Source organism: Lycium barbarum, chromosome 11 (genome assembly GCF_019175385.1).
Source record: "Lycium barbarum isolate Lr01 chromosome 11, ASM1917538v2, whole genome shotgun sequence".
NCBI classification, from domain to species: domain Eukaryota; kingdom Viridiplantae; phylum Streptophyta; class Magnoliopsida; order Solanales; family Solanaceae; genus Lycium; species Lycium barbarum.
The window spans coordinates 113,434,101-113,455,360 of record NC_083347.1 but is presented as its reverse complement, the minus strand read 5'-3'; the positions used below and the strand labels follow the sequence as shown (position 1 = coordinate 113,455,360).

The 21,260-nt window shown below is 35.0% G+C and overlaps 1 protein-coding gene and 1 pseudogene across 1 annotated transcript; both read left to right on the top strand.

Annotated features, from left to right (window-relative positions):
- The first annotated feature begins 1,590 nt into the window (after positions 1-1,590).
- Positions 1,591-20,638, top strand: LOC132620372 (ran-binding protein M homolog). The gene is made up of 10 exons (XM_060335034.1): positions 1,591-2,125; positions 8,101-8,247; positions 8,397-8,483; positions 10,658-10,703; positions 11,172-11,248; positions 12,798-12,960; positions 14,684-14,752; positions 16,550-16,609; positions 17,998-18,084; positions 19,962-20,638. Exons 1-10 carry the CDS (start codon positions 1,713-1,715, stop codon positions 20,235-20,237), a joined length of 1,425 nt encoding a protein of 474 aa, XP_060191017.1. The 5' UTR covers positions 1,591-1,712; the 3' UTR covers positions 20,238-20,638.
- LOC132620524 (U2 spliceosomal RNA) lies at positions 14,115-14,219 on the top strand (annotated as a pseudogene).
- Positions 20,639-21,260: the final 622 nt, after the last annotated feature.

Sequence of the window (21,260 nt, the reverse complement as noted above, 5' to 3'; positions counted from 1 at the left end):
GAGGGGTAAAATGAGTTAGGAATGGCGAGGTGACATGCCGTGTGACATTCACTTCATCAAATGTTAGCGCTAAGTAATATTAAATGTGCACCTTGAACAACTTTAACGGAAGAAAGATATACTTAAACCAATAGTATAACGGCAAAAGTATATTTGAATCCAAAGTATAACAAAGGGTATATTTGACCTTTTTTTATTTTCTTATGTTACCTAAACTACACCACAAAAGTGAAGCCAATCCAAACAGGCTCTTAGGGCCTGTTTGGAAAGCCACCCAGGTAATTGGAATTGGGTGTAATTACACAGTTTGGTCTGTTTGTTTGACCAGATAATTACACATTTAGGTGGGAATTGGGCGTAATTGAGAGCGTGTAATTACACTCTCCAATTCTCAAGGGAGGGGTGGGGGAGGGGGGAGGGGTTGAGAATTGGGTGTAGTTACACCTTATAATTACAGAGTTACTTTTTAGTTTATTTCTTTTTAATTTTATTTTAATTTGTTTTCTTTTTTAATTTATGTTTTATTTCTATTATTTAATTTATTTTTAATTTATTTTAATTTGTTTTCTTTTCTAATTTATTTTTTATTTCTATTATTTGATTTCTTTTTTATTTTTAATTTTTAATACTATATTTTTCTTTTTATAGAATTTATATTTCATTTCCTTTCTTCTCATTCCCAACCTTTACTTCTTGTGGTTTCATGTAATTGCTCGTATTTTTTTAATTTTTAATTTTATTCATTTAGCATAACCGTGTTAATATTTTAATTTTTGAAACTACATCTCTTAATATTACAAAGAATGAGTCATTAGCAAACTTGGCATATAAAAAGTGACGTTATTAAAGTAGAATTTCGTTGTGAATGAGGTTATTGACTTATATTTTCTCTTTCCTTTGAATTATAGGAGTATTTACTTACGTTACGGTAAAACTTACTTATGTAATGTTAGAATTTGACATAAGAGTAGTATGTTAAAAATATTCTTTCGAATTTTGAATTTAAGTTATATTTTGAATTTTAAAAATATTTGCTTTAATTCTATTGACTTGTTATTTCGCATTGCATGTTGTTTATTTTTCACTTACGGTTGATAGAATTATTGTCAAACATTTGAATAGTGTTATGGCATTATATTTATAAATATTCTTTTTTTTGTCAACATCCAATCCCATGATATTCTCACAAAAAAGGTATGCTTTTAATTTGAAATTATATATCAATTATTTTTTACAATATTAGTTACAAATATATGATTATTAATTAACATATTTTCAAGAAACAATGTATTATTAAATAACTAATTTAATATCATTTATAAAGGCACATATTTTTTAAATATTAATTTTAAATTTTTTATAATTAAATTTTAGTTTAAATTAAACTAACTGTGTAATTACACTTGTGCAACCAAACAGCACGGTTGTAATTATACTGTAATTACATTATGATAAACAAATAAGTCATTGTAATTATAATATTATGTATTTACTAGGCTGTGTAATTATTAGGGTAGTAATTACACCAATTCCAATTACAGGTGGCTTTCCAAACAGGCTCTTAGTGTAATTAACCGAATTCTTTTTCCTAATTGAAGTACTTGACACTTCTCTCTTTCCCCTTTTCATTTCATTCAAGAACAAGAAAAGAACCTTTAATTGGATCCCAATTGCTGGAAATCCCTCTTTCACTCATCAAATTAGGGCATCTAATGGATGCATCTTTAACTCTCTCTCTTTCTCAATCCAATTCCAATAACACTCAAGAAAACCTAATCGGTTCTTACTTCTTACAACAATGGCGACTCAAATCCAAAACCCGACCCGATTCCCCAAAACCCGACCCGATGGAATTAGACGAAGAAGAAAACGAAGAGTTACCAACTGAACTGGATACTTTGAATAGTTCGGGCGGGTTTTCAATTGTTGGACCCGATAAACTTTCGGTGCAATACCCTAATGTGGATCTACATGGACATGATGTTGGTGTTGTTCAAGCTAATAAGGCTGCCCCTTGTAAAAGGCTTGTTTATTATTTTGAAATGTATGTGAAAAATGGTGGTACTAAAGGCCAAATTGCTATTGGTTTTACTACTCCTGGTTTCAAATTGCGTCGCCAACCTGGGTAATTTTACTTTAATTTTGATCGTAATTGTAGTTTCTTTATGAAAATGGATGAATTTTATGATCTTCTTGTTTTAAGTCTTTTAACTATATGGTCTTTATTACTCCCCCGTTCCAATTTAAGTGTCTTAGTTTGACTGAGCACGGAGTTTAAGAAACAAGTGAGACTTTTGAATCTTGTGGGCTTAAATTAAAGATGTGTGTAGTCCTTTATATCTTGTGATCTAAATGTTGAAATGTTTGTGAAAAATGGTGGTATTAAAGGCCAAATTGCTATTGGGTTTACTATACTCCTGGTTTCAAATTGCGTCGCCAACCTGGGTAATTTTACTCTCTTGGAATTTAATTCGATTGAAATTGTAGCACTTTTACGGAAATGAATGAATTTTATGATCTTCTTGTTTTAGCTATATAGTCTTTATTACGCCCCCTGTTCCAATTTAAGTGTCTTAGTTTGACTGGGCACGGAGTTTAAGAAACAAAGTGAGACTTTTGAATTGTATGGGCTTAAATTAAAAATGTGTGTAGTCCTTTATATCTTCTGGTATTAAACCTTGCGACGTAGACTGTTGGAGTTGGAAAACTTACTAAATATAGAAAGGGGCACTCTTTTTGGGACAGAGCAAAAAGGAAGTAGGCTTGATTCTAATAAAAAAGCTTAAATTGGGAAGGAGGGAGTACTTTGAATAGTTCGGGTGAGTTTTCAATTGTTGGACCCCGATAAACTTTCGGTGCAGTACCCTAATGTGAATCTACATGGACATGATGTTGGTGTTGTTCAAGCTAATAAGGCTGCCCCTTATAAAAGGCTTGTTTATTATTTTGAAATGTATGTGAAAAATGGTGGTACTAAAGGCCAAATTGCTATTGGTTTTACTACTCCTGGTTTCAAATTGCGTCGCCAACCTGGGTAATTTTACTTTAATTTTGATCGTAATTGTAGTTCCTTTATGAAAATGAATGAATTTTATGATCTTCTTGTTTTAGCTATGTAGTCTTTATTACTCCCTCTGTCCCAATTTAAGTGTCTTAGTTTGAACTGGGCACGGAGTTTAAGAAACAAAGTTAGACCTTTGAATCTTGTGGCCTACGTAGAATGTTTGAGTTGGAAAACTTACTAAATATAGCTAATCAAAAAGGAAAGTAGGCTTGATTCTAATCAAAAAGCTTAAATTGGGAGGGAGGGAGGTAGTACTTTGAATAGTTCGGGTGGGTTTTCGGTTGTGGGAGCTGATAAACTATTAGTACATTACCCTAATGTGAATCTACATGGACATGATGTTGGTGTTGTTCAAGCTAATAAGGCTGCCCCTTGTAAAAGGCTTGTTTATTATTTTGAAATGTTTGTGAAAAATGGTGGTACTAAGGGGAAAATTGCTATTGGGTTTACTACTCCTGGATTTAAATTGCATCGCCAACTTGGGTAATTTTTCTCTCTTGGACTTTAATTTGATTGAAATTCTTTAATTTGATTGAAATTGTAGCACTCTTATGGAAATGAATGAGTTTTATGATCTTCTTGTCTTAACTATATGGTCTTTATTACTCCCTCTATCCCAATTTAAGTGTCTTAGTTTGACTGGGTACGGAGTTTAAGAAACAAAGTAAGGCTTTTGAATTTTGTGGACTTGACTTAAAAATGTGTGTAGTCCTTTAAATTTTGTGGTCTTAAAACTTGATATGTAGAATGTTGGAATTGGAAAACTTACTAAATATAGAAAGAGGCACTCGACAGACCAAAATAGAAAGTAAGCTTGATTCTAATCACAAAGCTTAAAATGGGAGGGAGGGAGTGCTTTGAATAGTTCGGGTGGGTTTTCGGTTGTGGGAGCTGATAAAATTTCGGTGCATTGTCCTAATGTGAATCTTCATGGACATGATGTTAGTGTTGTTCAAGCTAATAAGGCTGCTCCTCGTAAAAGACTTGTTTATTATTTTGAAATGTTTGTGAAAAATGGTGGTACTAAAGGCCAAATTGCTATTGGGTTTACTACACATGGATTTGAATTGCGTCGCCAACCTGGGTAAATTTACTTTAATTTTGATCGTAATTGTAGTTCCTTTATGAAAATGAATGAATGTTATGATCTTCTTGTTTTAACTATATAGTCTTTATCACTCCCCCTGTCCCAATTTAAGTGTCTTAGTTTGAACTGGCATGGATTTTAAGAAACAAAGTTAGACCTTTGAATCTTGTGGCCTTAAACTTGCGATGTAGAGTGTTTGAGAGCGAAAAATTACTAAATATAGAAAGGGGCACTCTTTCTGGGACAGACCAAAAAGGAAAGTAAGCTTGATTCTAATCACAAAGCTTAAATTGGGAGGGAGGGATTACTTCGAATGATTCAGGCGGGTTTCCAATTGTTGGACCCGATAAACTTTCAGTACAATACCCTAATGTGAATCTACATGGACATAATGTTGGTGTTGTTCAAGCTAATAAGGCTGCTCCTTGTAAAAGACTTGTTTATTGTTTTGAGACTTTTGTGAAAAATGCTGGTACTAAGGGGCAAATTGCCATTGGGTTTACTACTCCTGGATTCAAATTGCGTCGTCAACCTGGGTAATTTTACTTTAATTTTGATCGTAATTGTAGTTCCTTTATGAAAATGAATGAATTTTATGATCTTCCTGTTTTAACTATATGGTAATGAATTTTATGGTCTTCTTGTTTTAACTATATGGTAATGAATTTTATGATCTTCTTGTTTTAACTATATGATCTTTATTACTCACCTGTCCCAATTTAAGTGTCTTAGTTTGACTGGGCACGGAGTTTAAGAAACAATGTGAGACTTTTGAATCTTGTGGGCTTAAATTAAAACTGTGTGTAGTCCTTTAAATCTTGTGGTCTTCAAACTTGCGACTCAGAACGTTGGAGTTGGAAAACTTATTAAATATCGAAAGGGGCACTCTTTCTGGGACAAATCAAAAAGGAAATAGGCTTGATTCTAATCACAAAGCTTGAATTGGGAGGGAGGGAGTACTTTGAATAGTTCGGGTGGGTTTTCGGTTGTGGGAGTTGATAAACTATCAGTACATTACACTAAAGTGAATCTACATGGACATGATGTTGGTGTTGTTCAAGCTAATAGGGCTGCTCCTTGTAAAAGACTTGTTTATTATTTTGAGATGTTTGTGAAAAATGGGGGTACTAAGGGGCAAATTGCCATTGGGTTTACTACTCCTGGTTTTAAATTGCGTCGTCAACCTAGGTAATTTTACTTTCTTGAACTTTAATTTGATCATCTTGTTATTTAACTTTATAGTCTTTATTACCTTTTCACGGGATATGTTGTTTTTGTATAATTTATTACCTTTTCACTGGGTATGTTGTTGTTGTTGTAGTATTTATTACCTTTTCACTGGGTATGTTGTTGTTGTAGTATTTATTGCCTTTTAATTTCAACTCTAATCGTCGCCAACCTGGGTATTGTACTTTCTTGGGCATTAATTTGATCGTAATTGTAGCTCCTTTGTTAAAATGAATGAATTTTATCATCTTCTTGCTTTAAATTTATAGTCTTTATTAGTTTTAGTTTCAATTCTAATCGTAAAGCTCGATTCTTGTCCTCTAGTGTGATGGGATAGATGTGGGGTTGGGTGGGGCGAGAATCTACTAGATCAATCGAGTAGCAATCTCTCTAGTTTTAACCAAATTGCCATTGGGTCCACTATCCTGGATACTTTGAATAGTTCGGGTGGGTTTTCGGTTGTGGGAGCCTATAAACTATCAGTGCAATACCCTAATGTGAATTTACATGGGCATGATGTTGGTGTTGTTCAAGCTAATAAGATTGCCCCTCGTAAAAGACTTGTTTATTATTTTGAAATGTTTGTGAAAAATGGTGGTACTAAAGGCCAAATTGCTATTGGGTTTACTACACCTGGATTTGAATTGCGTCGCCAACCTTGGTAAATTTACTTTAATTTTGATCGTAATTGTAGTTCCTTTATGAAAATGAATGAATGTTATGATCTTCTTGTTTCAACTATATATTCTTTATTACTCCCCCTGTCCCAATTTAAGTGTCTTAGTTTGAACTGGGCATGGAGTTTAAGAAACAAAGTTAGACCTTTGAATCTTGTGGCCATAAATTAAAAATGTGTTTAGTCCTTTAAATCTTGTGGTCTTAAAACTTGCGACGTAGAATATTGGAGTTGGAAAACTTACTAAATATAGAAAGGGGCACTCTTTATGGGACAGACCAAAAAGGAAAGTAAGCTTGATTCTAATCACAAAGCTTAAATTGGGAGGGAGGGATTACTTCGAATGGTTCAGGCAGGTTTTCAACTGTTGGACCCGATAAACTTTCAGTACAATACCCTAATGTGAATCTACATGGACATGATGTTGGTGTTGTTCAAGCTAATAAGGCTGCTCCTTGTAAAAGACTTGTTTATTGTTTTGAGACTTTTGTGAAAAATGCTGGTACTAAGGGGCAAATTGCCATTGGGTTTACTACTCCTGGATTCAAATTGCATCGTCAACCTAGGCAATTTTACTTTAGTTTTGATCATAATTGTAGTTCCTTTATGAAAATGAATGAATTTTATGATCTTCCTGTTTTAACTACATAGTCTTTATTACTCCCTTTGTCCCAATTTAAGTGTCCTAGTTTGACTGGGCACGGATTTTAAGAAACAAAGTGAGACTTTTGAATCTTGTGGGCTTAAATTAAAGATGTGTGTAGTCTGTTATATCTTGTGATCTAAATGTTGAAATTGGAAAACTTACTAAATATAGAAAGACACTCTTTTTGGGACAGACCAAAAAGGAAAGTAAGCTTGATTCTAATCACAAAGCTTAAATTGGGAGGGAGGGAGTACTTTGAATAGTTTGGGTGGGTTTTTGGTTGTGGGAGCTAATAAACTATCAGTACAGATTAACCTAATGTGAATCTCTCATGGACATGATGTTGGTGTTGTTCAAGCTAATAAGGCTGCTCCTTGTAGAAGACTTGTTTATTATTTTGAAATGTTTGTGAAAAATGGTGGTACTAAAGGCCAAATTGCTATTGGGTTTACTACTCCTGGATTTAAATTGCGTCGCCAACCTGGTTAATTTTACTTTCTTGGACTTTAATTTTGATACTAATATAGTCTTTATTGCTTTTAATTTCAATTCTAATTGCCTTTTCACTGGGTATGTTGTTCTAGTAGTAGTAGTAATTATTACCTTTATAATTTCATCTCTAATCGTCGCCTAACCTTGGTATGGTATTTTCTTGGACATTAATTTGTTCGTAATTGTAGCTCCTTCATTAAAATGAATGAATTTTATCATCTTCTTGCTTTAAATTTATAGGCTTTATTAGTTTTTGTTTGAATTCTAATCTCAAAGCTTGATTCTTGTCCTCTAGTCTGATGGGATAGATTTGGGTGGGGTGAAAATTCTAGATCAACCGAGTAGCAATCTCTCTAGGACTTTAAGTACATTACCCTAGTGTGAATCTTCATGGACATTATTTGGTGTAGTTCAAGCTAATTGTGCCGCGCCTTCGAAAAGGCTTGTTTATTATTTTGAGATGTTTGTGAAAAATGGTGGTGTGAAAGGTCCAATTGCAATTGGTTTCACTACTCCTGGATTTAAATTGCGTCGTCAACCTGGGTAATTTTACTTTCCTGGACTCTAATTTTGATCGTAATATAGAAAATGAAAGAATTTTACATCTTGTTGTTTTAACTAAGGAAAGTTTCTTAGTTATTGTACAACAATAAAAAATACTCCACTATATTATGTGAGTTCTCTGCCAAATTAGATGGAGTGGGGAAGATTAGAACTATTTTCACTTAGTTAACTAGACATATGTAATGAATCTGAACACATACCAATTGTCTAACATGGCACTATTTGTCTTTTCTATGGTTCATTGTTTATGTAACATAGACAGAGGAATTGCATTGGAGGAGTGATATTTTGTTGTTTGATCATTATCTTCCGGAATTTATTTTTGATTTTTCTATGTTTGTCAGCTGGGAATCAAACAGTTATGGATATCATGGTGATGATGGACTGCTTTACCGTGGACAAGGAAAGGGAGAGGATTTTGGCCCAGTTTACTCAACAGGTGATACTGTTGGTGGTGGCATCAATTATGCTTCTCAAGAACTCTTTTTCACGTAAGAATTTATCTAGTTTTACCTCTTCTATAAAGGTGCTCGTGTCCATTGCTAGATGATTTTGGCTGGGCTTATAAAAAAATAGTCTTAACTCTTTGCAGTATTATTTCTGGACTCAAGAATTTGTGCTTTATTTATTTTAATGCCAGGAAAAATGGAGCTGTTGTAGGAACGGTTTTCAAGGATGTAAAGGGGCCATTATTTCCTACGGTTGCAGTTCACAGCCAAAATGAAGAGTATGTCGATGGATCCTTGTCGTCTATACCTTGAACCTTTTATTTTCCTTACTATTCGTCTAACATAAATTACGGTTGGCAAAATTCATCTTTTCGAGCATCGTGTTCTCAAAGCACTTACTGTACTGACATTTTTTTTGGGGGTTTTTGCCTCCAACAGCCTTCATCTGAAAGATTGATAAGATGACTTGCAATGCCATTCAAATTATGTATCTGATAATCTGAATATAGTTCCTTATTAAAAATTTGCTGACTCATGCTGCAATATTGTTCTCCACAACCTTTCATTGTCTTTCTTATTATCAGTGTAGTCCTTTAACCCCATTCCAGGCCTCTTTTTTTCGGATCAGTGCAATCCTCTTTTTTTCTTCATGAAATATATCAAGGCTGTGAACTATGTAGAAGACTCTAGCCCTGGGTTTTTATTCCTTTGATGCTACCTTTTCTCGTTAAATTAAGACAAATCGGCATTGAACTTGCTATGCTTCAAAGAATTAGCTTACTAAGTCATTTTTCTTTTAGTTCCCCCAGCCTTGTGCTCTTTCATACAACAGGTAGAGATGTAGAGTAAGGAGTATATAGCATTATTGACACATGCATGTTCTTGAATGTGGAGAATGCTGAACTTGACATGCATAACTGTGAGCTTTCTGAATTTCCCCCAGTTACTTCTCTGTATTTTTTTATTTTTTTTGAAACTGGTAACTTTAGTTACTTCTCTGTATTATATTGGTTAAGTTTCATATATTTTGTGAAATGCTTAAACAGTGTTGGAGCTTATTCATGGGTTAAGAAACAGAATTTTTACATCAAAAAGAAAACCACCCAAAAAAAGAAAACATAAGTTTCACTAGTAATTATATGAGGGCTTGCTTTACGTACGAATCCATTTTAAGATATCAGCTGACACCCTACTTGGCTAATCTTAAAACTAAAGGCATGCAATCCGCTAATTTCCCATCATCTCGCAGAAGCATTAGAAGGTTTTCTTCTTTTAAGCTAGTGATATAAGAGCCTTTTTTGCAATTTGGATTTAGAAATGAGGTAATCTTTCATCCTTCAGAAGAAATGTCAGTAGCTTTTCCGTAACTGCTTTTTTCGTTGGCCACTATTTAAGTTTAGGATGGGGGCTTAGGAGTTTTCTTGGTTGACATGGACTCACAAATGATAGATCAGTTTTTGGTAAGAAATTACACTAATATTGCACTAAACCGGTGTCAAAGTATTTAGGACAAATAATGATTGGCTGTGGCCCACAGTTAGCTAACAAGTTATATCAGTCGTCTATATCAGTAGTTTTTTTGTCTCATTACAAAAGAAGAAGAAGAAACAAGAACTATCTTTCAAGTTATTTATATCCTTTTCAATCTTTTTTTCCATCTCATTCCACACTATTTCTCACAACAGCCAAATCATGCTTGACATAAAGTATCAAGAGAGAATGTCCGCGAATTCTTGAGCGCGTGGAGTTTCCCTTGCTATTTGAACTCTGCTAACCTTAATAGTCCTCTGTATTTTGTTCTTTTGGTGTAAGTAGGAAACTTCCTGTTGATAGAGATAATTGTTGTGTGTGTACTAGTAAAAAACTTCCATTTAATAATGAAATATGATTTGTCGAAATATGGAGGACTCAGATTAGGGTAGAAGGCTAGTAGGTAGTCGTTGTTTCGATCTATAGTCTATTGCCCTTTGTTTCTTGCTACTATATGTGGTTTCTTGTACTTCGATTATCTTATTTATCTGTGGTAGCTACTGTTCCCTTTTTTTTCAGACTGCTTTATTCTGACTTATTCGCTTTCTTTAGTTTCATTTGCATTCTGCTTTGAACTGCTTGTGCTTATCTAACCTTTCTCGTTGTGATTTCTTTTGAGTCGAGGGTCTTTCGGAAACAACCTCCCTGTCTTCCGAGATAGGGGTATGGTCTGCGTACATTTTACCCTCCCCAGACCTCACATTGTGGGATTTCACTGGGTATGTTGTTGTTGTTATTGTTGTTGATTTGTCGAAATGAAAAAAATAATAATCTGTAGTTCTATAATTAGTTCTAGGTTGATGCTCTCAGCAATAGCTGTGTTGATCCTTGGCTAGTGTATCCAAACTCTGATTTAGTAGAATGCATCATCAAATTTAGCATTTCTGACTTCTTGAAGTTATTTGTTAATTTACTATCACAGGGTTACCATCAACTTTGGGAAGGATCCATTTGTTTTTGATCTTAAGGTAAAGATCCTTCTCTTTTAATTTAGTTGAATAGTTCTCCTTTGCTCTTTCATAAACTATAAACTGGATGTGATAAATGTAACTGAGCCTTTTACCTTCGGGTGGGACTGTCGTTGGTCTCCTCCCCTATTAATTATGCTTGTGATGCTGTGTGCTTCCATTTTCAAGTCAATCTCAAATTGACAGTAGATGCTGATTGTTACTACTATGTATCAGTCCTTAAATATGACAAATGCATGTTTGTACACTCATCTTTATGCCTTAGGTGGGTTATGGTCTCGACAACTTTTCTTGATAGTCTGTCATTGCTGCTGATTCATAAGATATGTGTATCATTGTTAGTTGAAATCCAGTTGCTGGTCTATGTTACAGGAAACAAATTGAAAGCACAATTTTCAGAAATAAGGTGATAAAAAGCCTGAACATATTTTAAGTATTAATATACTGGTTTTTGCTTTCTTTGTTTAGGCATATGAAGCGCAGGAAAGGGCAAAACAGCATTCAACTATTGAAAAATTGTCTATACCTCAGAATGCCAGTTATGGGTAAGTAATCTCTCCATCCGATTGCTATTACCATTATAATTATAGTTTTTAAATAAAGATGAGCGGTCCCATTAGTAAAGAATAAAGATAGTGTTCGAATACTTTCTATCTAGCATAATATTCAGCAAGTAATAAACAGTGAAGAGAAAGAAGTTCTGATCCAAGGAAGGTGGACGACATTTTAGGACGGACTGACAAAGTCGCCTAGGGTATGGTCAATAAAGTGGGGGAGAACCATGAGGTCTTAGAATCAAGTCTCAGTGGGGTTGAAAAACACTAGGTGAGATTTCTTTCCAGCTGCCTAGCCTTGGTGGTCAGAGATACCTGGTACCTGCGGTGATAGGATGTAGCATGTACCCGGTGGAATAGACGAGGTGTGAGAAAGTTGGCCCGGACACCACCGTGAGAAAAAAAAAAGTAGGACGGTGAATGAGGCTCATTGAAGTTACTATATCTATTTTCTTCCGGATAAAAGGGGTGCATGATTTTTATATTGTCTCAATTTAGATCTGAAGAGATGGGTAGATAACGGAGTTTCAACACACATTGAAGAACAAGGAGAATCAATAATGGACATCTGTACTTGGCAACTGCGTCTTTACCTATCACATATCCAATTATTGTCCTCATAGGGTTTTTGTAAGAATATGGGGCTGAATGAGTTTAAGACATGACCACTGTAGGTTCATACATCCAGTAAATATACCCAACAATCCAAAGGTGATTACCTTTTCTTTTTAATTTTTTTTGTAATATTCTCTAAACAATATAAAAGGTAATAATAATGCTCCAAAGAAACCATTATTATTTACCTTTAAAGAAAAAGCTCAAAAGACACTGTTCATTATTGTTAGAGCATTTATCTGGAACAGCTAGTAGTTATGCTGTGAGGCAATTATCTCATACACTTGTAGAGATTTAAAGAAGCAATGCCTCAGTTTAGATTCAAAATTATATAGGGACGGGGTTGGCATTTTTGAGAGAAAAGTTAAACCTCCTTGGTTTAGCGGATCTTTTGGACTAGCCGCATGGTTTGAGGTCCAAAATTGTATTAGGTCGGGGTTGGCATTTTTGAGAGAAAAGTTAAACCTCCATGGTTTAACGGATCTTTTGGACTAGCCACATGGTTTGACCCATACATTTTTGGAAATTTTTGAATGATGGGACTCAATATTTAAATGTGCTTAGTCGGGCATCACGAAGAATTATTTGATAACTGAAAGACCAAAGTCATAATTTATTTTGATAGTCGAAATCAAAGATAATGAAATAAATAGTGGTAGACTGGTAGTGCATCTTTGCTGAGATACTCTAGTCTCCCAGATATCAGGATGAGTGTGTCTTTGATAATCAAGTAGATTTGAGTGATTTTTACCCCATATTCTGCTGAATCTTGCTTCTGACCTGAAAGAAAAGGAGTGGCGGAAGTGTTTAGACTGTTGAATTAACAGAGTAATTAAAACACTTCTACTTAATTTCTTTCTGCATATTGCATGTCATTACTATTGGAAATGCATTTCTATTTTTCTAACGGGTTTTTAACAATCAGAATTGTTCGCTCATATTTACAACATTATGGATACGAAGATACACTGAGAACGTTTGATGTTGAAAGTCAAAGTACTCTTCCGCCCATCTCCTTTGTTCAAGAAAACGGCTTTGCAGAGGACATGAATACGTATTCATTAAATCAGAGGAAGGTTCTTCGTCAGGTATGAAATTTGGAAGCATCTTTTTTCTACCATGATGATATTAATGTGTGATGCCATGATACACATTAATCACCTGGTTTATAATGCTGTGGGTGCCTGCCTTTTCCCTTCTTTCAGTTGTTGGATTGAGAGAAACTAATCTATCTTTAACTTCGTTTATTTCCTCCTCTACTGTTTGTTACTCCTTGTAAAAGAAACCATGGAAGACATAATGAAAAGAGGGAGTAAGAAAGAGAAATTGGGTGGGATTAGTTATTATTTGCGATGGGTAGAAAAGGACACAGGTAAATAAGAGTGCTCTTTGTATAGAGTGAGAGAAGTTCTGTTGGCTGGTGCAAAGATGTTTTATGTTGTGTATTTCTTCTCCTTTCACCAGACCCCACGTTGTGGGATTTCACTGGGTTGTTGTTGTTGTATTTCTTCTCCTTCCTCTTATGCTTTTATCAAACACGAAGGACTGGATAATGTTTAACTCTTTTACTTTCAAAAAAGATATTGTTTGACCCTCCTCTTGCTTTCCCTTTTGTTACATGGTTCCCAAGAAAAAAAGAAGCCATTCTTCAGAGGACACAAATTTTTCCTCTTTTCTGTTGCTTTTTTTTTCGTTAACTAATTTAAATATTTGATGGTAGTGGAAATAACTAATTGAATAATTTGCCAAGACAAATAAAGTCATCTGGTGAAAGAATATACAGGTGCTGATTCTGAATGGAAGTGGATAAGAGAAGAATATAAGCTTTCAGCAATGTGGTTAACTATGAATCAGGAATTATAAAGACAATATTAGGTGATATCATTGTCTAATTTTTCAGTTTGAAACCAGTCTGGAATTCTGATGTTCAAGAATTTTCGTACTTGTCACTTAGTACTATTGAGGATGACTCTATTCACACAAACAGCTTCCATTCTCTCTTTAAGTGATACGAGTGTAAAATCTTTTGATCAACGTCCCTTTTTCCTCTTCAAATATCTTGAAGGAACATCTAATTTAACTTTTGGCGGATATTTCTGATGGTCCCTTTCTTCAACCCCTTCCTTCTAAGAAAAGAAAATTTATAAGGTCGAAGAAAATAGAAAAGAAAAAGATCGTAGCTTATCAGTTGATGGAAGCTTTTGTATGCTTAACAGTTTTAAGACTATTGACAAGTGAAAGTATAGCTATAACTCAGCCTTTTGGCTAAGATCAAGTGTAGTATTTGTTCCTATCAGTTTTAAGACTATTACCAAGTGAAGGAATAGCTTAGTAGAAAAAACCCTACACCTCCGACATAAGATTGGCTGTTTGAATCACCTGGGGAGTAGAGCAGGAAAGGACCATCATTAATTTCCTGGGTAGTGGGGTCTGGGGGACGGTTTACCATAATAAAAGATCGGAGTGTTCTCTCTTTGACAAAGCAAAGTTTAACACATAAATGTAGTCTCTGGTAAGATATAATATCAAAAACTTCTGTTCCTCTGGACAGGTTAGTCGACGAACAACCAGTAACTTTCTACCATCCATTATTGTTCTTCTCTTCTTGTTAAATACTAGTTTTGGTTCCATATTATTTTCAGATCTGCACAAAACAATGTCATTAACTCTCCTCCCCGCGCACACTCCAAAGGAAAATCATTATGGAACTTCCATCTGTTGGCTTTTTAACCCGTCCGACCTGCTCTATATAGTTGTCATTTTGTTGATATAGAAATGATACTTACAGGAATGTTATTTTTGTTTAAACAGCTAATTCGGAATGGTCAAATTGGTGATGCATTTGGAAAACTAAGAGAGTGGTATCCACAGATTGTCCAGGTGGTTTTCTGTTGGTTGATATTGTCAAACGTCACATTACTCCTGTTGATCTTCATTCACCTCCCTTTACCTTTTGACACACAATGTTGTTAAACTTCCATACTTAATGTCAGTTGATGTAAAATTTTGCGACCTTAAATATCGACCCGCAATTCATGCTTTTCGTTTTCTACCTTTTAAATTAGTTCTATTTTTCTCAAATTTTTCCTTCTTTTGTTTCTTGACATTAGTTTAATAGATATATATGCATGGTGGTCAACTTATTCTTATCTAATATTGTGTACGCACATAAGATGTAGATGTGGACATGAAAAGATAATTTTTGTTTTAAACTCCAGATTGTTTCTTGAACGTCACAAGAAAAAGTAGAACACTTGTCAAAAAATATGAAAGGAATTTTTTTTTGAAACTGATAGCTATTGTATAGATACATACATGTACTCATCTGAGTCTATCTGATTACACCAAAAACATAATAGCAAAAGACAATTCAGTTTGATCTTCTGCAAACTATTCTATGTATTTTCAATTCATCTTGAGTTCCTCTCCTTCCAGATTGTCCACCAGATGCAAGCAGGGACTATTCTCCATCTGCTCTGTTCTTTGCCATAGATCCTGCTTCCTCCCAACTTTGTAAAGCTTCTGTAATCTTTCCAGGCATGATCCAGGATATGCCTTTAAGGTTAAAGAAAAATCTCCACAGCTGTCCTGTTACTTTGCAATATAGGAATATATGGCTAACTGTCTCTGCTTTAACTCAAACAAAAAGCATTTGGGACACATTGTGATCTTTCTTTTCATTGGTGAGGACAGCTTCCTTAGCCAAGAGCCAGACAAAACAAGCTACTTTGTGTGGGATATTAGCTCTCCAAATATGCTTCCAAGGCCAATTATCACACTGCTGATTAGACTGATTTATCAGCCTGTATGCTACGTTCACCTTGAAATCATCACTGTTGTTACTTTGCCACCTCAATTCACCTTGAAATCACCACTGAATTGTGCAAGGATGCTATAAAGTTCAGTTACCCTGTCCATCTCCCAATCATTGAGTAATCTTCTAAAAGTAATATCCCAACCTTGAGGTGTCCATAGTTCTGCTATAATCTTCTAGTGTTGAATCACAAGATTGAATATGTCTGGAAAGTGTATTTTAGGAATCCCTATTTCATGCCAATTGTCCTCCCAGAAGCTAGTTTTGATACCGTCATAAATTTTGATCTTTGTTTTTCCAGAAATGTAAATATATAGTACCTATAATCTCTGTTGTGCTGAACTATTAGAGTTCATTCAGAAGAATTTATAGATGCTTGTTTCATTGGAAAAAAAAAAGAACTTCTACTATAATTGTTAACCTTTTTTTCCCTTTTCCGGTTCATTACCGAAGCGCGTCTTAGTTTAAACTACTTTCTAATAAAGTCACTTAAAATTTGCATAAATTATCAGTCAAGCTACTTGAATGTGGATCACATGGTACTTGTAACAGTTAAAGCAATATAAATTATAAGTAACCAGCACGTCACTTTAACACCTAAAACTGGAATATATCAATAAATTACGTGGTATATTACAATTTTTCTTATGAACAATAATTCCTTATAAGAGAGGATGTTATTGAAATTTTTTAAGCTGTACTTGGCATGTTCTATAAAATTGGTTGACAATGAGCTTTTCAATAAGTCGCAGTTTTCAATAAGTCGCAGTTTGCTCGCGGATGAACTAGTTTACCATTCTTTTGTCCACAATGTGTCAAAGAACTTGTATTTTGACTCACTTTTCTTTTGCTGATATCTTTAGGATGGCACATCAGCTATATGCTTTCTGCTTCACTGTCAAAATTTCATTGAGCTAGTACGGGTAAGTTGTTTGTACACATGGTTTTGCTGCTTCATGTTTCTCTCTTATGTATAAAACTTGTAGCTGCAGGACAAATGACTGCAGCAACCCATAAGCAAAGGGCTTAAATTTCCGACTTCTTGGACCAAGAATCTTTGGTGAAAATTCAATTTTTTTTTTAGTGTGGAATCATATTGAGAAGAATTTAGGTTCATGCTAGAGATTAGGCAGGACACAAAAGCTTAAAGTAGACAGAGTGCATGAAAAAGAAAGAAAGCTCATACTAGTTCACTATGTCTCCTGGATTCTTCAGTTTTCTTCATGTACTCATATCGAACAGGTGTGACAAGGATGTGGGTCTTTTATATGGATTTCTCAAAATACAGTGGAAGGTAGCAAAAGACTTGATGTATTCGTACTGAACGCGCACCCATAAATGATTCATGTGATATAGTTAGTTTTCTAAAGTGCTTAAGCGATCTTTAACAACACTGATCTGGTGCTTTACCTTATCAAAATGTCTTCTGACTAAAATTGAAACAGAATGTGTTTGCGTTGATAACATATACCAGTGTTATTAAAAGCGAAAAGTGCAAAAAAGCTCTAAGGTTAGCTCGGGCTTTAAGCGCAAAGCACAAGTAAAGTGTGGGCTTTAATGAAAAAAGGCGCAATGGTGAAAAACACAAATATATATATGCTTAGTCCAAGACTAATAATAATAAGCATGAACAACAAATATATTGACAAAGAAATTGTAAAAACATTACAGTAAAGTGAAATATCAATTATCTAGTGTCACCTCTTCAAGAGAGCCTCATTGTCAAGGAAAAGTATGTCTTAGAGCCTTGTTGATCACACTGAAGTGCAAATAAAGCGAGGCGAAGCGCTCAACATGTTTTGAGCCTCGCTTCAGGGCTTAAGCGCGCTTTTGACAACACTGACATATACTCCTTCTGTTTCAATTTATGTGAACCTGTTTGACTGGGCACGGAGTTTAAGAAAGAAGAGAAGACTTTTAAACTTGTGGTCCTAAATGAGTCACATATGTTTTGTGTGGCTATAAATCATTGCATAAAGGTAAAAGTGTTTCCAAATATAGAAAGTGATCATTCTTTTTGGCACGGACTAATAAGGAAATACGTTCACATAAATTGAAACAGAGGGAGTATGTATCTCCAAAGAAATGAACATTTTGGTACTTCCTTTGACATCGTTTAGATGCATCCTCTAATTATTTTATTCCTGGACTCTTTCTAGGATTGTATAAGCATGTCAGTTGTTGGCTAATCTTCAGAATATGTATTTCATTTGTTTTTTATGGTGCCGTATCTTCATATAATTAGGATACAATCAGAAGTTTTACTTCATATAATTAGGATACAATCAGAAGTTTTACTTGTCATCTGTAGGTTGGAAAGCTTGAAGAAGCTGTGTTATATGGGAGGACTGAATTTGAAAAATTCTACAAGTTGGGAGACTATGATGACTTGGTCAAGGTACTGGAGGAAATTCTGTTAACCCTTTTGTGGCTGTGTTACTGATTAGCATTATATTAGTATGAGCCGCCTCACTGAAAAAAAGGGTATAAAGTTTTCTCATTTGCAAATATCTGTTCATTGTAGTACTGAGCTAATGAATTCTATTATTTTATCCTCATAGGTTGTTGTTGTTGTATCCTCATATACAATTTGTATATTACGTACACATCTAAGTTTCAAAATATGTAGAGCAGTAACAGCTTGTGTCCTAGACATGACCTTAGATAGGAGGCTGTGGAGGACACGGATTAGGGTAGAAGGTTAGTAGGTATTAGAGGGTTGTCTCGGTTGCCCTTCCATACTACTAGTTGTAGTATTTCTCTTATAGTTTCTTGTCATTTGATTGCAGTTACTATCTGTTGTTTCTCGTACTTTGATTATCGTATTATTCTGTTTTAGTTACTGTTCCTTTTTTTCCCTTTATTTCAGAATACTTTGTCTTGCTTTTATAGTTCTTTGCAATAGTTGCATCTTCCCCGTTATTTCTTATTTGGGTCTGATTTGATATGCTTTTCCTTGAGCCGAGGGTCTATCGGAAACACTCTCTCTACCTCCCAAGGTAGGGGTAAGGTTTGCGTACACTCTACCCTCCCCATAACCCATTCGTGGGATTACACTGGGTATGTTGTTGTATGTAGAGCAGTAACATTTTCGTCAAGAAAACACATTTTCATCAAAAGCATCTTTGGTTTCGATATGACACAGCATGCACAAGCAGGGACTGTTATCAACAGTTATCTCAGTTCCTTCCTACATCTGTACCCTATCCAGCAGCAAAAGAGTTCATTCACAGTCATGGCCGTTACCCATCTTACCTCAAATATATTCAGAAAAAGATTCCAAATTTTCCTTTATTAGGATCTGTATGATTATTCTAGAGTATTGTAGATACAATATATAGCTTAATCTCAATTTACCAGTTTCAAAAAAAATATATAGCTTAATCAAAGATAATATACCCCAAATAGGTTGTTGGTTGAGAACCAATCTCTCAACCAAGTATACCTGCCAGCACTTGAATTTCAGTCATCCCATTTACTGAAAATAATAGGTTCTTCCTCCATTTTACATGTTGTCTAGACACTCCTTCAAAAACAGTTAAGATTAAGGGTGTGTTTGATATGGAGGAAAACATTTTCTAGAAAATCTTTTTCAATTTTCCCATGTTTGATTGGTCAAAATATTTTAAAAAACATTTTCTCTAGGAAAACAAGTTCCTTAAAATTGAGGAAAATGATTTCCCTAAGGGAAGTAAGGAAACAAGTTCCATAAGTGACATTCCAAGTTCAATTGTCTCCCTCCCCACCCAACGCCCCAACCGCCACCCCTTGACCACCCCAACCCACCCCCTAGTGTTTTGCTAGATTACATGTAAATGCTCTTCGGATAATATTTTCTTGCTTGCTTACCAAACACTAGAAAATAAGTAAGAGACCCACTTGTTTTCCAAGAAAACATTTTCCTTCATACCAAACACACCCTAAGCTTAGGTGCCTTAATTGCTCCAACTGAGTATCACAGAACACCAGAGAATCAATCTCCCTATAACAACTATTATTTGAACTTCCTTTTAGCCATCCTCGTTGAGTGGCAGGCTTTATCATCCTGCTGGGCCCGTATGTGTCCTCTGTTTATTGCAGATTATATAACTAATAATAGTCCGTGTCTTACCTAACATTTCAACAAAATTTTCTTTGCCTTGCTTTTGTACTGTCCAGCACCGTCGTCTTTTCATGATCCAGAAGCCTAATAGTTACTACCATTTATGTCTTTGTATCTAATGTTATCCTGAGCAAATATTGTTTCATATTGTTTCTCTGTCTATGTCATCATAGGATTGTGCTGCTCTGCTGGCATATGAACAACCACAAAAATCCTCTGTCGGGTATCTTTTAGGAGATTCACAGCGAGAAATTGTGGCTGATGCTGTCAATGCAACAGTTTTGTCAACGAATCCTAGCGTGAAAGATTCAAGAGAGTGCTTACATTCACGTCTAGACCGGCTACTCAGGCAGCTAAGTGCTAGCTTCTTGGAGAAAAGGTCCTTGAACGGGGATCAGGGTGAAGGTTTCCATCTACATAGAATACTTAACAGTGGTAGGAAAGGCTGAGAGGTAGTCGGTTTGTGTTCCAGCCACTCTCAACCCATGTATATGCTCAACCAATGTTCTTTCAAGTCACTATCTGGGGGAAATGCCCCTCGGTGACCAGCATACGTGCTGTGTAGAGTCGTATGTACTTCGTTGATTTGTAGTAACCATTCATTTTCTGGAATATTGGTTTGTCTTCATTTCATGCCCCCACGGCGGTAAACCTTCTGTAGTTCGTGCACATCGAATGGTCGAATTCTCTACTCCAGGATAATGCCATCCGAGGTTCTATCGGATAGCTTTTGTACAGATTAATTTTTTTAATTCAGTAGATGTTGTTTTTGTGTAAGCTGACCCTTCATGTTTGATCCGAACAACTTTTTGGAAATCATAATTGTTGAAAGAAGGCAGATTGATGATGATGTTGTTTCTTTGCTTAGAAACCCCTAAAAGGGGCAGTAAGTGTTGAGACGGGGGGAATATAAGAACCCAAACACGGAAAAAAGAGAGGGTAAATTGTGCTAATCACCCCATATAAATATCACTCGGTTTTTAGATACGTCAAATGCGTTTCTAAATTAAACACTTAGCATCCCCATATTAAGAAAAATCCTACACATTTTCTTCCCTTCATATAATAGTTAATAGGCCAAATACCTAGAAATGAAAATTGAAGCCAATTTTGAGGGCTGTCTTTATAAATATTTGGCCTAGTTATTATATGGACAAACTTGCCCTTATCCCCTTTAACCACATACTAGTAAGCATACGATGTACAGTTTGGAAATCAAAACATAATTTATTACTTAGTTTCTACTTTACCTTTATTATTAACTATAATCATTTCCAAAACATTAAATTTATTATATTTAAAGAATGATATGGTAAATTGTCATTTTATTAATTACTTCTTAGGGGAAGTATCAAGTCAAACGTACAGAAGTGAAAATGGACGGAGGGAGTAAAATTTATAGCAAATTCTCATTTGGATGTCTACTTCTGCAAAATAGCAGTTCACCATTACTCCATCTACTTTGACCATTA

What these genes read in the sequence shown, in the direction of transcription:
- LOC132620372 (XM_060335034.1), top strand. Translation starts at nt 1,713, where the DNA reads ATGGATGCATCTTTAACTCTCTCTCTTTCTCAATCCAATTCCAATAAC. An exon ending in AAATTGCGTCGCCAACCTGG is followed by an intron (nt 2,126 to 8,100) that starts GTAATTTTACTT and finishes TATGTTTGTCAG; the next exon opens with CTGGGAATCAAACAGTTATG. An exon ending in TCTCAAGAACTCTTTTTCAC is followed by an intron (nt 8,248 to 8,396) that starts GTAAGAATTTAT and finishes TTTTAATGCCAG; the next exon opens with GAAAAATGGAGCTGTTGTAG.